Below are 14,369 nucleotides of genomic sequence, written 5' to 3'. Positions count from 1 at the left end.
AATCAGTAATATTCTATTATGTAACCGATTTATATTTTTAAGCCTTTCTTTACTGTTAGAAATTATATTGCTCCCATCTTTTTTTTTTTACCACAATTTTGATTAAAAAAAAAAAAAAGCTCATTGGGGCCAGGGACACTTCATCATTGAGTTTTACCATGTTTAACTGGTAAAACAACTCTTCCCTTGTCTGCAATTATCTTGTGTCTGGAGGAAAAGTAGTTCCACAGGGTGACCTGGCTTTTTCCTTTGTGGTGCATAAGGTCTAGACACACTCATACTACCTGTATTACTAGCTTAAATTTGCATAGCGCTTTTAATTTTTCTCTCTCGCCACATCCTTGCAGGGTAAGCAGGACCGATGTAGTAATTTGTCCAAGATCACACAGCTCATCATTCGTGGACCGTGACTTCGACTCCAGCTACTCAGTCTCAGAAAGTGAACATTTCCCCAGGGCGGGTCACTGCCTAATCTGGCTCTTTTTCCCCGCCCCCGCTACTGCCACTGAGCAAGGGGCCCCTGGGTGTGGACGCCCCCAGAAAACGCTGCCTAGAAGCTTGGCACACGGGGAATTTAACTTTTGTCAAGTGGACAAATTCCCATCCTACAAATTGTCCTTGGCAACATCGCCACTTACCAGCTGGGGTCATTTCTCCCCCGATGGCTGGGGGGACACCTACTGCCACTGAGCAAGGGGCCCCTGGGAGCAGAAGGATCGCCGGCCTCGCTGCCCGTGAGAGTTGCTGTCATTCGATCGCGACGCTGCTGGGGCGCACCCTCACTGGGGGGTCCTGCCGGAGCGGCCGGGCCCTCCCCAGCGTCAGGGCCCAAGTGGGGAGGGCGCCTTCGGAGAGGTGAAGCGGGTCCCCACCATCTTAAGGAGGGGTACCAGGGCAGGTGGGGGCCGCCGGACTACAGGGCTGCCCAGGGAGACTACGGGAGGTGACAGGAACGCCTCCTCCGTGGGACCAGAGGTCAGTCCTCCGCTATCCCAGAATGCCCCGGATCCCGGAAGTGCCTGGCTTCCCGGAAGTGCCCGACCGGGTGACAGAGCCCAGGCTGGCTGGAGCGCTGCCGCTGGAGGGTTGCTGTTCTGGGGCGTGGGTGGCCGCAGGACGTGCGGCTCGGGGTAGGGGTGGGCGCCGGGAGGGAGCTGGGCGGAAGGATGATGGAGGAGGAGGACCTGGAGTTCGTGGAGGAGCTGGAAGCCGTGCTGCAGCTCACGCCCGACGTGCAGCTCGCCATCGAGCAGGTGAGCGTTCCGCCCCTCGACGGGAGGAGAGTGCGGAGGCTGGGGCAGCTCTGGGGGTGGGACCTGGGGTGGGACGCCGAGGAAGCGGTCTTCGTGGGAGACGTGGGAGCTAGGCGCAGAAGGGCAAGGAAAGGTTTTGGTGGGAGGTGGTGGTGGGAAGGGGTTTCTGAATCTAGAGGAGGGAGAGAATCTTTTCTAGGCCTTGATTGTCTTTGGAGGGTGGGGCATCCTGGTGGGTTTGGGCAAAGGAGCTGTGTCTCCTGAAAGGATGCACCTAGAAGAAAGGACCTCATGGGTAGCAACCTCAGGTTTTGGAGGTTGCGGGGCTGTTCATCCATTTATCAGGCTGGTGTCGCAGTGTTCCGGATTCTCCATCTAGCCCCTTGTGAGTGACTCGGAATTGAGGGGAGGAGGTAACCTCTATTTTTGAAGCATATCGCAAAGCAGAGGGGCAAAGGTTAAAAGCAAAAAACAAAAAACCCTTTACCATACTTAGTTGAGAATTCCTGCTGTTGATTAGTTTGGGTTAGGTTGAAGAATATTCCCAGGTGGCTTCTCTTCCCTGCAGGAACTCTTTAGTTGACTAAATTCTCTTGTCAAGTGTATGGAGTTTTTAAGAGTGATGATATTAGAAATAGCAATTTAGACCCTTGTACAGGGTATCGCTCCTGATAAAGGGAGAAAAATCTCCCTTAAAGAAGTTGGTGTAGGGGATTTAGGAAAAGGAGGGGTGTGCCATACTTAATGACCACTGGGAAGTTTTTTGAAGTAAAACATTACTACTTCTACTACTGATAGTTAATATTTATTGACCATTAATACTTACTATGGGTCTGCCAGTGTACTAAGCTATTTGTTTGTATTGTCTCATTTATAGATTTTTAGATGTGTTTTCCTTGGAGTGGTTGGTTTACTCATTCACAGCACATTTGGCAGATCCTGAGGATACCAGGTCATTAGGCAAAGGTTTTGGTGTTCAAGTCACACTGCTTCCCACCCACCTCCATCTGCCAGAAAGAGACATACGTTTCTTTTTTCGTTTGTTTTTTTGTTTGTTTGTTTGGCCTTGCCTCAGGGCTTGTGGGATCTTAGTTCCCCTACCAGGGATTGAACCTGGGCTGCCCGCAGTGAGAGCACGAGTCCTAACCACTGGACTGCCAGGGAATTCCCAGAGACATACATTTCATTCCCTTTGGACCTAGTGGGCTCCAATAGAAGAAACAAATAATGCAGTCAGTTATTGTTTGACAAGGGTTTTAGAAGAGCACAGTTTTTCCTATTTCTTAGTAAGATTGAATTCTAGCGTAGGTTTCTCCAATACGCAGACCTCAAAAAAGAATTTGCTTCCCAGAATAACTGCCTTGAGCTGGTGAAATCTAGTACCCAGGGGATCACTTAACTGCTTTGTAACCCACCTTGTTACATATTCTTCAAATTGCAACATTTGAAGGGAGTTAGCTGTATTTCTCAGAAGGCGGCTTGCTTTCTTCTGTAAAAGAGATGGACAGTTCCTAAATGCCAACTCTCCACTTCCTGACGCTGTCTGAGCATAATAATTGCTTTGATGCATAGTGAATTCTACTGCTGAGACATCACTGAGACGTGGTGTATAATAAGTCTGTTATCAAGATTCCCTTAATACAACCATGTCATCCGCTGGCTTAATCTGATAGTATACAATACCCACTTATTTTACCTTGTCCTTGGGATTTCGTGGATATCTGGAACTTTTCACTGTTGCACATTCTGTTAGTTTTACCAAGATGTTAAAATTACAGATGTTGGTGAAAATTACAGATTTACTTTACCAGGTATTTTATTGCACGTCTGTTGTTGTTAAGCCTCGTAAAATGAAAAAAAGCTATGGTCTTTGCCTCCAAAAAGCTTACCAACCAATAGGGAGGAAAGAAATAATACATAAAGCAAGGCAGAAAGATAGGTGATTTTTAATTCTCTATCTTTATGTAGGTATTCCCAAGCCAGGATCCTCTAGATCGAGCAGATTTCAATGCAGTGGAGTATATCAACACCCTGTTCCCAACAGAGCAAGTAAGTATAGAGTTTCCTTCTTGCAGTGGCTTCTGGCTCATCCTGAATATTAATGATGTATTATGTGTTATACTACATAATCTAAGGGACCTTGCTAAGCAAGTGAGAGTTAAATTCGAGTTAGACTCCGTTGTAACCAGCTTTTTGTGTGTGTGGGGGAGGGTTAGCTAATACCAAATACTGTTGTTGTGTTAGTGTGGAATTCTCTGTATAGTGAGCATTTTATTAGAAATCGTACCCTTAGGCTGAAAGTGTCTGTCCTGTTGCCCCCCCACCCCCAATTTTCTGTAGTAAATTGGGAAGTAGAAAGGATTTTTCGAACGTAATAGGGGAAAAATGGGAATGAGGTAGGCAGGATAAGCCTGGAGTTAGAAAGCTACTTTTATTCCCATTTCAAGATGTACATCTCAGAACTTTGATTTCTAGCCCAGCAGACTTTATCCTGTACTGGGAGTAAGGAGGAAGAGCCAGTTTTAGTGGTAAGGAGGATAGAAGTAGGGTGTAAAGGTGAGCTCAGTTTTGAACACATTTGGGCCATCCAGGTAGGAATACACAGTTGGATATTTGAGTCTGGAGCCCATCATTGCCATAACTGTTAATATTTTGGCATATATCCTTCCAAACTTTTTCTGATGGACATGCTGATTTTTAAAATAAGTTTGGAAAAAATGGTATCATACTGTGTGATTGTCTTTTCTGAGATTTCACAGATAGCCTTTAGAACTCATCTTTTTCTTTCTTGGCCGCACCATGTACAGCTTGCAGGACCTTAGTCCCCAACCAGGGATTGAACCGGGGCCCTTGGCAGTGAAAGCGCCAAGTCCTAACCACTGGACCGCCAGGGAATTTCTACGAGCTCATCATTTTCTATGAAAGACGAATTCTAGGAATTAGCTGGAGATAGAAATTTGGAAACAATGGTATAAAGATAGCAGTTTTAGCCACGAAAAGATTTAATTTACCCCAGCCTATCAAGACAGCTAACTCACCACAACAAGTTGTTCGATTTGAAAATTATGTATATAGGGAACCACCAGGTTCTCCCTTCTTCCTGATAAGTTTTTGTGGGTTTTTGTTTTAAACTACTGAAGGTGGCATAAGACATTTGTTGTTCCACAGATTCAGTTATATGTCTTGTCTAATTATGTCCCCACATCCATGGTGATGTATAGTGAAGTTTCTTAGATAATTCAGGAAATTTATGACACAGGGGTACCTTTATTTCCCCAACCCCAGATTTATACCATTTTCCAACTCAGATTCTCATGGACGTTAATTAAAAGGTAATAGAAAGTAAGGGCATGATTTATCATTTCTTTCAACTCTTGCTAAATCTTGGGCAAAATCCATCTATATACCTCATGGACATTGCAGTAGTTGCATTGTAGCTGTGGCACAGGGGCTTAGTTGCTCTGTGGCATGTGGGATCTTCCCGGACCAGGGCTCGAACCTGTGTCCCCTGCATTGGCAGGCGGATTCTTAACCACTGCACCACCAGGGAAACCCTTATTCATTTATTTTGTTTTTTTGTTTGTTTATTTGTTTTCTATAGTTCACATATGAGTGAAATCATACAGTATTTGTGCTTCTCCGTCTGATTTATTTCACTTGATACCCTCAAGGTCCATCCATCTTGTAAATGGCAAGGTTTCATCTTGTTTTATGTGTGACCTGGTTCTCTTATCAGACCTGTGCCTGGCAGGCTCCTGCCTCTTCCTGCCAGCACAGGTTGCCAGTAGCAATTTATAAGCACAATTCCTGCATCACCCCCAATTCCTTCTGAGGTAAAACATCTATCGGGAGAGAGGGAAAGAGGACTTACAAAATTATATTTTGAAAACTTCAGTTAAAATGGTGCTATAAAATTGTACCATTTCTATTCCATTAGGGGGCACCCTTTCCTCATGTTTTCAGCTCACTAAATTGGTACTAGTCCATTTGTTTTTGCTGTCATTGTCTTAAAAATAGAAATAACTTTATTATAATTGTGATAGCAGTGCATTAGTATAGAGCAATTAGAAAATACTCATAGGCAAAAAGAAGAAAAACTTAAAATCCCTCTTCTTCATAGATTACAATTACTGTTCCTGAATTCATAGGTTACAGCTACTAATATAGACTCTAAGTACTAGTGTTTATCCTTCCAGGCTTTTTTCTAATGGCCCTAGACACTTAGAAAAAAACAGAGGTATTTATTTATTGACATTTAACATAATGTGGAGGAGTATACAGATCCTAAATGTACAACTTGATGAATTTTCACCAAATGAGTAAAGCCAGGTAACCACCACCCAGACCAAGAAATAAAACATTAATAGAATAGCCCCTTCTCGCCCCTCCCAGTCACTACCTCCCCCAGAGTTAACCACTATCCTGGCTTCTAATGCAGGAGAATAGTTTCACTCACTTTTGAAATACTATAAATGCAATCATACAGTATATGCTCTTGTGTCTGGTTTGTGTATATGTGTGTGTGCGCGCACGCAACGTCATGTTAGTAAGATTCATCCATGTTGTTGTCTGTTGTAATCATTCATTCATTTTTATTGCTGTGAGGATTTTGTTGTACGAGTTTGTCACGATCCTATATACCAGGGGTCAGGAAATTTCCTGTAAAGGTCTAGATAGTAATTTTAGGCTTTATGGATTATTCAGTCTCTGTTGCAGCTACTCAATTATGTCTTTGTAGCTCAAAGGCAGCTGTTGATAATATGTAAATGAATGGACATGGCTGTTTTCTAATAAACTTTATTTATGAGAAATAGATTCCAGGCTGGATTTTGCAGTTGTTGCTACCTACCGCTATACTTCCCCCGGCCTCCCACCCCGGCTGCACTGCAAGGCTTGTGGGATCTTAGTTCCCCGACCAGGGATTGAACCCATGCCCCTGCTGTGGAAGCGTGGAGTCCTAACCATTGGACCGCCAGGGAATTCCCTATACTTTTTTTTTTAAGTAAAAATTGTATCATACCGTATGATTAGTTTCTTTGAGATGTTATAAATAGCCATTATAGTTCATCATTTCTCTGGAAAGAGGAATTCCAGGAAGTGAAATAATAGCTGGCACTTTTCCTTCTGTATTGTAGTCTCTGGCAAACATCGATGAAGTCGTGAACAAAATTAGACTGAAAATAAGGTAAGTAACACCGTGTGATTATTAGTAATTAATGAAAGTATGCTGTTCATTTAGTTAATCACATTCTGGATCACACTTATCTGTAAGAACACTAAAATTTCAGGTTAGCTGTAGATGGTAATCTTTTTAAAAATAGTATTTTTTCTGGGTTTCCATATGAGCCTTGTGGCAAAGAATCGATTCTTTGATCAGTCTTCAATTATTTATTTTAAAAAAAGGAAGGAATCTGTAACAGGCTATTCAAAACAGTTGATTATGAAAGGAGACAAAAGCATTTCTGCTTTTTAGTGGCTTTATTTCCCTAGCAGATTTGCCCTTTTTTTTTTTTTTTTTTTGTATTCCCAAGGCTTAGATATGAAGCTGGGCTTATATATCCCTTGGCCATGTAACAGCTAACAGTGTGGTCAGATCTGCTGGTTGGTGTGGGTGGTGTCCCAGGACTAAACATTGTGATTAATCTAGGATGTCTAGGGTGGTCATCAGATGTCCTTTCTGCTAAATAGCCTTGTTCTGGTTTATCCATGTCTGAATTTCCAGTTTTGACACATCGTAGATACTCAAAGTTTGTAATTATTATTGTAATGGTTGATGTTATTACTTTAAATATAGTTTTTTTTTTGTTTGTTTGTTTGTTTTTTAACTTGTGATGAGGAGAAGCCTTCATTTTGAATCCAGGAGATGATTTTTTTTTCCCTGACAACCTTTGGGTTTTTAGGTGAAGACCTCTACCATTAATGTTTTGTTCAGTGGGGTGCCTTAAAAAGTACAAAGAAGGGACTTCCCTGTTGGCGCAGTGGTTAAGAATCTGCCTGCCAATGCAGGGGACACGGGTTTGAGCCCTGGTCCAGGAAGATCCCACGTGCTGCAGAGCAACTAAGTCCGTGCGCCACAACTACTGAAGCCTGTGTGCCTAGAGCCTGTGCTCCGCAACGAGAGAAGCCACCACAATGAGAAGCCCACGCACCACAATGGAGAGTAGCCCCTGCTCGCCGCAACTAAAGAAAGCCTGCGCACAGCAATGAAGACCCTATGCAGCCAAAAATAAATACAAAGAAGGCTGTTGATTGTTTCGGTGGACTTTAGCTGTAACAGTTCTAGTAGAGACCGCTAAGTTTTACAGGGTTTGCAAAGAAAGTGAAAATTCCCCCATGATCCAAAAATCACTTGCGAGGGGCTTCCCTCGCCGTCCAGCGGTTAAGACTCCATGCTTCCCAACCTAAGTGTCCATCAACAGATGAATGTGGATAAAGAAGATGTGGCACATATATACAATGGAATCTTACTCAGCCATAAAAAGTAACGAAATTGATTTATTTGTAGTGAGGTGGATGGACCTAGGGTCTGTCATACAGAGTGAAGTAAGTCAGAAAGAGAAAAACAAATACCGTATGCTAGCACATATATATGGAATCTAAAAAAAAAAAAGGTTCTGAAGAACCTAGGGGCAGGACAGGAATAAAGATGCAGATGTAGAGAATGGACTTGAGGACATGGGGACGGGGAAGGATAAACTGGGACGAAGTGAGAGAGTGGCATGGACATATATACACTACCAAATGTAAAATAGATAGCTAGTGGGAAGCAGCTGCATAGCACAGGGAGATCAGCTCTGTGCTTTTTGACCACCTAGAGGGGTGGGATAGGGAGGGTGGGAGGGAGATGCAAGAGAGAGGAAATATGGGGATATATGTATATGTATAGCTGATTCACTTTGTTATACAGCAGAAACTAACACACCATTGTAAAGCAATTATACTCCAATAAAGATGTTAAAAAAAAAAAAAAAAAGACTCCATGCTTCCAATGCAGGGGGCGCGGGTTCGATCCTTGGTTGGGGAACTAAGATTCCACACGCTGCGCGGCGCAGCCAAAAAAATCCCAAAACAACAACAGAAGCGAAAATCACTTGCAAGCCAGTTATTTTCAGCTTTCTCTCACCATACCTTTAACGGTTCTTCAAATGAAAAATGACATAAATGACATAAACTGACATAAATTTCTCTGGTTGAGGTGCCATTAAATGGCCCCTGTTAAGCTGCAGGAGAAAGAGGAAGTGGGGGCCACAGATGGGCCTCCTGCAGATCAGGGCCCAGGTGGCGAGGCATGGATTTCATATAGCAACTGGCTCCTCATCCCTTTTAAGGTTCCTAAGATGTTACTGAGGAAGGATTTTATGTGGGATACTTTGAATTCTCTGGCTTGTTCCCATAAAGTTTCAGCAACTTTGTCATTTCTGGTTTACTCCATGACAAATAAAAGTTACATTGGTCCTTTTGAATGGCTCTGAACATTAAGTGAAAATAGCCTTTTAAACAATAACCAAGGTGACTCATCAGTGTGTGCTGGTCTTGGCTCCTACACTGCTGTTGCTGCCCCTCTCTCTGAGGTCCCAGGCCTCACTCTTCCTCCTATCCTCCAGACATCTTTGTTCTTTCTTCTGAATAAGTAGCTGCAATCTGCAAACATTGATGGATACGTTACTAACTTTTTAAAAAATTAATTAATTAATTCAGTTTTGGCTGAGTTGGGTCTTCATTGCTGCCCACGGGCTTTCTCTAGTTGCAGCGAGCGGGAGCTACTCTTCGTTGCGGTGCGCGGGCTTCTCATTGCTGTGGCTTCTCTTGTTGCAGAGCACGGGCTCTAGGTGCACGGGCTTCAGTAGTTGTGGCACGCGGGCTCAGTAGTTGTGGCTCGTGGGCTCTAGAGCACAGGCTCACTAGTTGTGGTGCATGGGCTTAGTTGCTCCGCGGCATGTGGGATCTTCCTGGACCAGGGATGAAACCCATGTCCCCTGCATTGGCAGGCAGATTCATAACCACTGTGCCACCAGGGAATCCCAGCTTTTTTTCTTTTGGTCAACCTGGAATCGAGATTTTTTTTTTGAATTTTTGAATTTTATTTATTTTTTTATACAGCAGGTTCTTATCAGTCATCCATTTTATACACATCAGTGTATACATGTCAATCCCAATCTCCCAGTTCATCACACCATCACACCCCCACCGCCCGCCGCTTTCCCCACTTGGTGTCCATACGTTTATTCTCTACATCTGTGTCTCAATTTCTGCCCTGCAATCCGGTTCATCTGTACCATTTTTCTAGGTTCCACATATATGCGTTAATATATGATATTTGTTTTTCTCTTTCTGACTTACTTCACTCTGTATGACAGTCTCTGGATCCATCCACATCTCTACAAATGACCCAATTTCGTTCCTTTTTATGACTGAGTAATATTCCGCTGTATATATGTACCGCATCTTCTTTATCCATTTGTCTGTCGATGGGCATTTAGGTTGCTTCCATGACCTGGCTATTGTAAATAGTGGTGCAATGAACATTGGGGTGCATGTGTCTTTTTGAATTATGGTTTTCTCTGGGTATATGCCCAGTAGTGGGATTGCTGGGTCATATGGCAATTCTATTTTTAGTTTTTTAAGGAACCTCCATACTGTTCTCCATAGTGGCTGTATCAATTTACATTCCCACCAACAGTGCAAGAGGGTTCCCTTTTCCCCACACCCTCTCCAGCATTTGTTTGTAGATTTTCTGACAATGCCCATTCTAACTGGTGTGAGGTGATACCTCATTGTAGTTTTGATTTGCATTTCTCTAATAATTAGTGATGTTGAGCAGCTTTTCATGTGCCTCTTGGCCATCTGTATGTCTTCTTTGGAGAAATGTCTATTTAGGTCTTCTGCCCATTTTTGGATTGGGTTGTTTGTTTTTTTAATATTGAGCTGCATGAGCTGTTTATATATTTTGAAGATTGATCCTTTGTTCATTGATTCGTTTGCAAATATTTTCTCCCGTTTTGAGGGTTGTTTTTTTGTCTTGAAGGAATCGAGATATTTTAATGATTTGTATCCTTTAACCTTTTTTTGCTAGGAGACTGGATGACAGCATTCGAACTGTTGTAAGAGGTCAAACAAATGTGGGGCAGGATGGCCGGCAAGTAAGTAACTTATTCCTTCGTATTAAATATATCCCGATTTCTTCAAGACCCCGCAACCAAGTGACCAAAATATTGATCTGCCTGCTTACAGAGTACTTCCTTAACTGATCTGTCCCATACACAACAGGAAACTTGCATGACTTGTCCCACTAGTAGCAGGGGGAGGCTGCCCAGACCAGCCATGAGCTGTCACTCAGCGTCTCTGGGACCAGAAGCATATATTGTAGCACAGCTCACCCAGGTCCAGGGTGAAATTCACGCTGAAATGAGAAAACTGAAGTTTCCTTGGCTTTCTCCTTAATGTCGGATGTCTCTGAGCCCTCCTTTATTTTGTGTACTGTGGCCCAACAAGGTTGCTGCATTTATCTATCTGCTAAGTTGTTGGGATTTTGATATTAGTTTTTTTTTTTAGTATTTATTTATTTAGGCTGCTCTGGGTCTTAGTTGTGGCATGCAAACTCTTAGTTGTGGCATGCATGCGGGATCTAGTTCCCTGACCAGGGATTGAACCCGGGCCCCCTGCATTGGGAGCTCGGAGTCTTACCCACTGGACCACCAGGGAAGTCCCTCATATTACTTTTGTTGTTGCAAAAGATAGCAGTAACCTGTGTGTCAGAAGACATTATCAACAGAGTAAAAAGTCAACCTATAGAATGGGAGAGAATATTTGTCAATCATATATCTGATGAGGGATTAACATCCAGAATATATAGAGAACTCCTAAAATTCAACAACAAAAAAGCAAACAACCTGATTAAAAACTGGGCAAAGGACTTGAATAGACATTTCTCCAAAGAAGATAATATGAATGGCCAATGAGCCCACGAAAAGATGCTCAGTATCACTAATCATTAGGAAAATGCAAATCAAAAGTACAGTGAGGGCTTCCCTGGTGGCGCAGTGGTTGAGAGTCCGCCTGCCGATGCAGGGGATGTAGGTTCATGCCCCGGTCTGGGAAGATCCCACGTGCCGCGGAGCGGCTGGGCCCGTGAGTCATGGCCACTGAGCCTGCGCGTCCGGAGCCTGTGCTCCGCAACAGGAGAGGCCACAACAGTGAGGGGCCCGCGTACCACACACACACACAAAAAAGTACAGTGAGAATGGGACTTCCCTGGTGGTGCAGTGATTAAGAATCCGTCTGCCAGACCTACTAGAGAATGGACTTGAGGATATGGGGAGGGGGAAGGGTAAGCTGTGACAAAGTGAGAGAGTGGCATGGATATATATGCACTACCAAACGTAAAATAGATAGCTAGTGGAAAGCAGCTGCATAGCACAGGGAGATCAGCTCGGTGCTTTGTGACCACCTAGAGGGGTGGAATGGGGAGGGTGGAAGGGAGGGAGACACAAGAGGGAAGAGATATGGGAACATATGTATATGTGTAACTGATTCACTTTGTTATAAAGCAGAAACTAACACACCATTACAAAGCAATTATACTCCAATAAAGATGTAAAAAATAAATAAATAAAAATAAATAAAATTAAAAAAAAAGAATCCGCCTGCCAATACAGGGGACACAGTTTCAAGCCCTGGTCTGGGAAGATCCCACATGCCGCGGAGCAACTAAGCCCATGCGCCACAACTACTGAGCCTGTGCTCTAGAGCCCGCGAGCCACAACTGCTGAAGTCCACGTGCCTAGAGCCTGTGCTCCGCAACAAGAGAAGCCACCACAAGGAGAAGCCCACGCACCGCAACGAAGAGTAGCCCCTGCTCACCGCAACTAGAGAAAGCCCGCGCGCAGCAACAAAGATCCAACGCAGCCAAAAATTAATAAATAAATAAAGTGTTTCTCTTGAAAAAAACCCCAGCATTTATAAAAAAAAAAAAAAGTACAATTAGATACCATCTCACACCCATTAGGATGACTACTATCAAAAAACCAGAAGACAACAAGTGTTGGCAAAGATGTGAAGAAATTGAAATGCTTGTGCACTGCTGGTGGAAATGTAAAATGGTACAGTTGCTGTGTAAAACAATACAGTGGTTCCTCAAAAAATTAAAATGAATTATCATATGATCCAGCAATTCTACTTCTGGGTATATACCCAAGAGAATTGGAAGCAGGGTCCTGGAGAGATACCTGTTACCCCCATGTTCATAGCAGCATTATTCACAATAGCTAAAACATGGGAACGACCCAGGTGTCCATTGGCAGATGAATGGATAAGCAAAATATGGTCTGTACATAATTGGAATATTATTCAGCCTTAAAAAGGAAAGAAATTCTAAAAAAAAAAAAGGTAAGGGGGGGAACTTCCCTGGTGGTCCAGTGGTTGAGACTCTGCACTCCCAATTCAGGGGGCCCAGGTTTGATCCCTGGTCAGGGAACTAGATCCCGCATGCTGCAACTAAGAGCCCACATGCTGCAACTAAAGATCCCGCATGCCTCAACTAAGGATCCCGCATGCAGCAATGAAGATCCCATGTGCTGCAACTAAGACCCGACACAGCCAAATAAATACATTTTTTAAAAAAAAAAAGGAGAGAAATTCTGACATCTGCTACAGCATGGATGAACCTTGAGGACATTATGCTAAATGAAATAAGCGAGTCACAAAAATACAAATATCGGATGATTCCACTTATATGAGGTACTTAAGAGTAGTGAAAATCATAAAGACAGAATGTATAATGGTAGTTACCAGGGGCTGGGGGAGAACGGGGAGTTAGTGTTTAATACATGTAGAGTTTCAGTTTTACAGGAAGAATTATGGGGATAAATGGTAGTGATGGTTGCACAACAGGTCAGTGAAACTGTACAATAAAAAACGATTAAGATGGTAAATTTTATGTTATGTGTATTTTACCTCAAACTTTTTTTGAAATCAAGATGGAAATAAAGTTGATATATTGCAAAAAAAAAAAAAGAGAGAGATAGTAGTAACCTGACAGCTATAATTCCTCATACCTAGTTTTGTTGCCTAGCAGGTAACTGTTGATTCATTTCAAAGCTTTATAGTTCTTTTTGGATCTAGCTAAGGAGGGCTGTTGGAAGGGGATGAAGAGGAGAAGCAGTGTATGGGGAAGAGGTATTCTTCAGTGACTGGGGGGCCAGATGTTATCTGTTAACCATTTTTCCTTTTCATCTGGATTCTTGTCTTCTGCTTAGATGTCCTATTTCGGAATTGCTGTCGTAACAGAAGTGCTGATCGTGCCCTGTCTAGTCTCTTACAGTGTCCGTCCGGCCTGCCCTCTTCAACAGTAATTCAGTTAGGTCGGCTGTGTGCGCCTCTCAATTCTGTTATTTGTCCTGTTTTGACATTATTTAGTATATAGCCAATTTTTTTAAATGTTCATTATGCTGCCCAGATTTTATGGGGGTAGTGTGTAGTCCTATGATCTCTCATATTCTGGTTTCCTGTAGTAGCTCACTACTACAGGTGTTATATAAGTCTCTTTCTTTTTCTCTTATGTGTTTAGTTTTATCCGCTTCTCTATTTTTCCCACATTTTATGACTTTCTTTTTCCTCTTACTCGTCATCTTCCGTTGGCCTGTTTGTAAGTAGTCTACCGTCTTCCTTGTAGTCATCATCAATACTTGTTTGTAGACATCTTAGTTTCCTGCAACTGATCCTATTTCCTGGCCTTGCTTGGTTCTTAGTCCTTATTGCTTTGGTTTTTGTTTATTTAGGTCTCTCCCATGAAGCCTCACCTCTCTGGCAGGTGAGGCCTGTGTAAACAGGGCCCTTAGACGTAACAAAGAGTAACAGGGTAGCCGGCCAACACTCCAGCCCCATTCTGCTCTTTCACTTTCCGATACGTGTCTGGTCATGTCACTACCTCTTCAGAAACCCCTGTGGGCTCTCTACCAACTTAAATCCAAGTTCCTTTGCATGGCATTGAAGGCCTCAATCTACTGTTCCAGTTTTGTCTCCTGCTGTGACCCCTCCACACTGGAAGCCTAGTGCTCTCCCAAGCATGCCCTTTGCTTTCTGGACCTATGCTTATGTTCTTCTTTTTTGCCTAAAATG

The 14,369-nt window shown here is 43.1% G+C and overlaps 1 protein-coding gene across 1 annotated transcript in view; it reads left to right on the top strand.

Annotated features, from left to right (window-relative positions):
• Window positions 1–1,166: 1,166 nt before the first annotated feature.
• VPS53 (VPS53 subunit of GARP complex) overlaps window positions 1,167–14,369 on the top strand; it is a gene marked incomplete at both ends in the record, with an annotated part of 125,649 nt that continues 112,446 nt past the window's right edge. Inside the window, 4 exons of the mRNA XM_079725193.1 lie at window positions 1,167–1,253; window positions 3,222–3,302; window positions 6,389–6,438; window positions 10,327–10,393. Coding sequence (XP_079581319.1) covers window positions 1,167–1,253; window positions 3,222–3,302; window positions 6,389–6,438; window positions 10,327–10,393 — 285 coding nt within the window. The remainder of the gene's footprint in view (window positions 1,254–3,221; window positions 3,303–6,388; window positions 6,439–10,326; window positions 10,394–14,369) is intronic.

Source organism: Hyperoodon ampullatus, assembly GCF_949752795.1.
Source record: "Hyperoodon ampullatus genome assembly, chromosome: 19".
In the NCBI taxonomy this organism is placed as follows: Eukaryota; Metazoa; Chordata; class Mammalia; order Artiodactyla; family Ziphiidae; genus Hyperoodon; species Hyperoodon ampullatus.
Note: the sequence above shows the minus strand (reverse complement) of the source record. Positions and strands in the feature narration are given on the sequence as shown.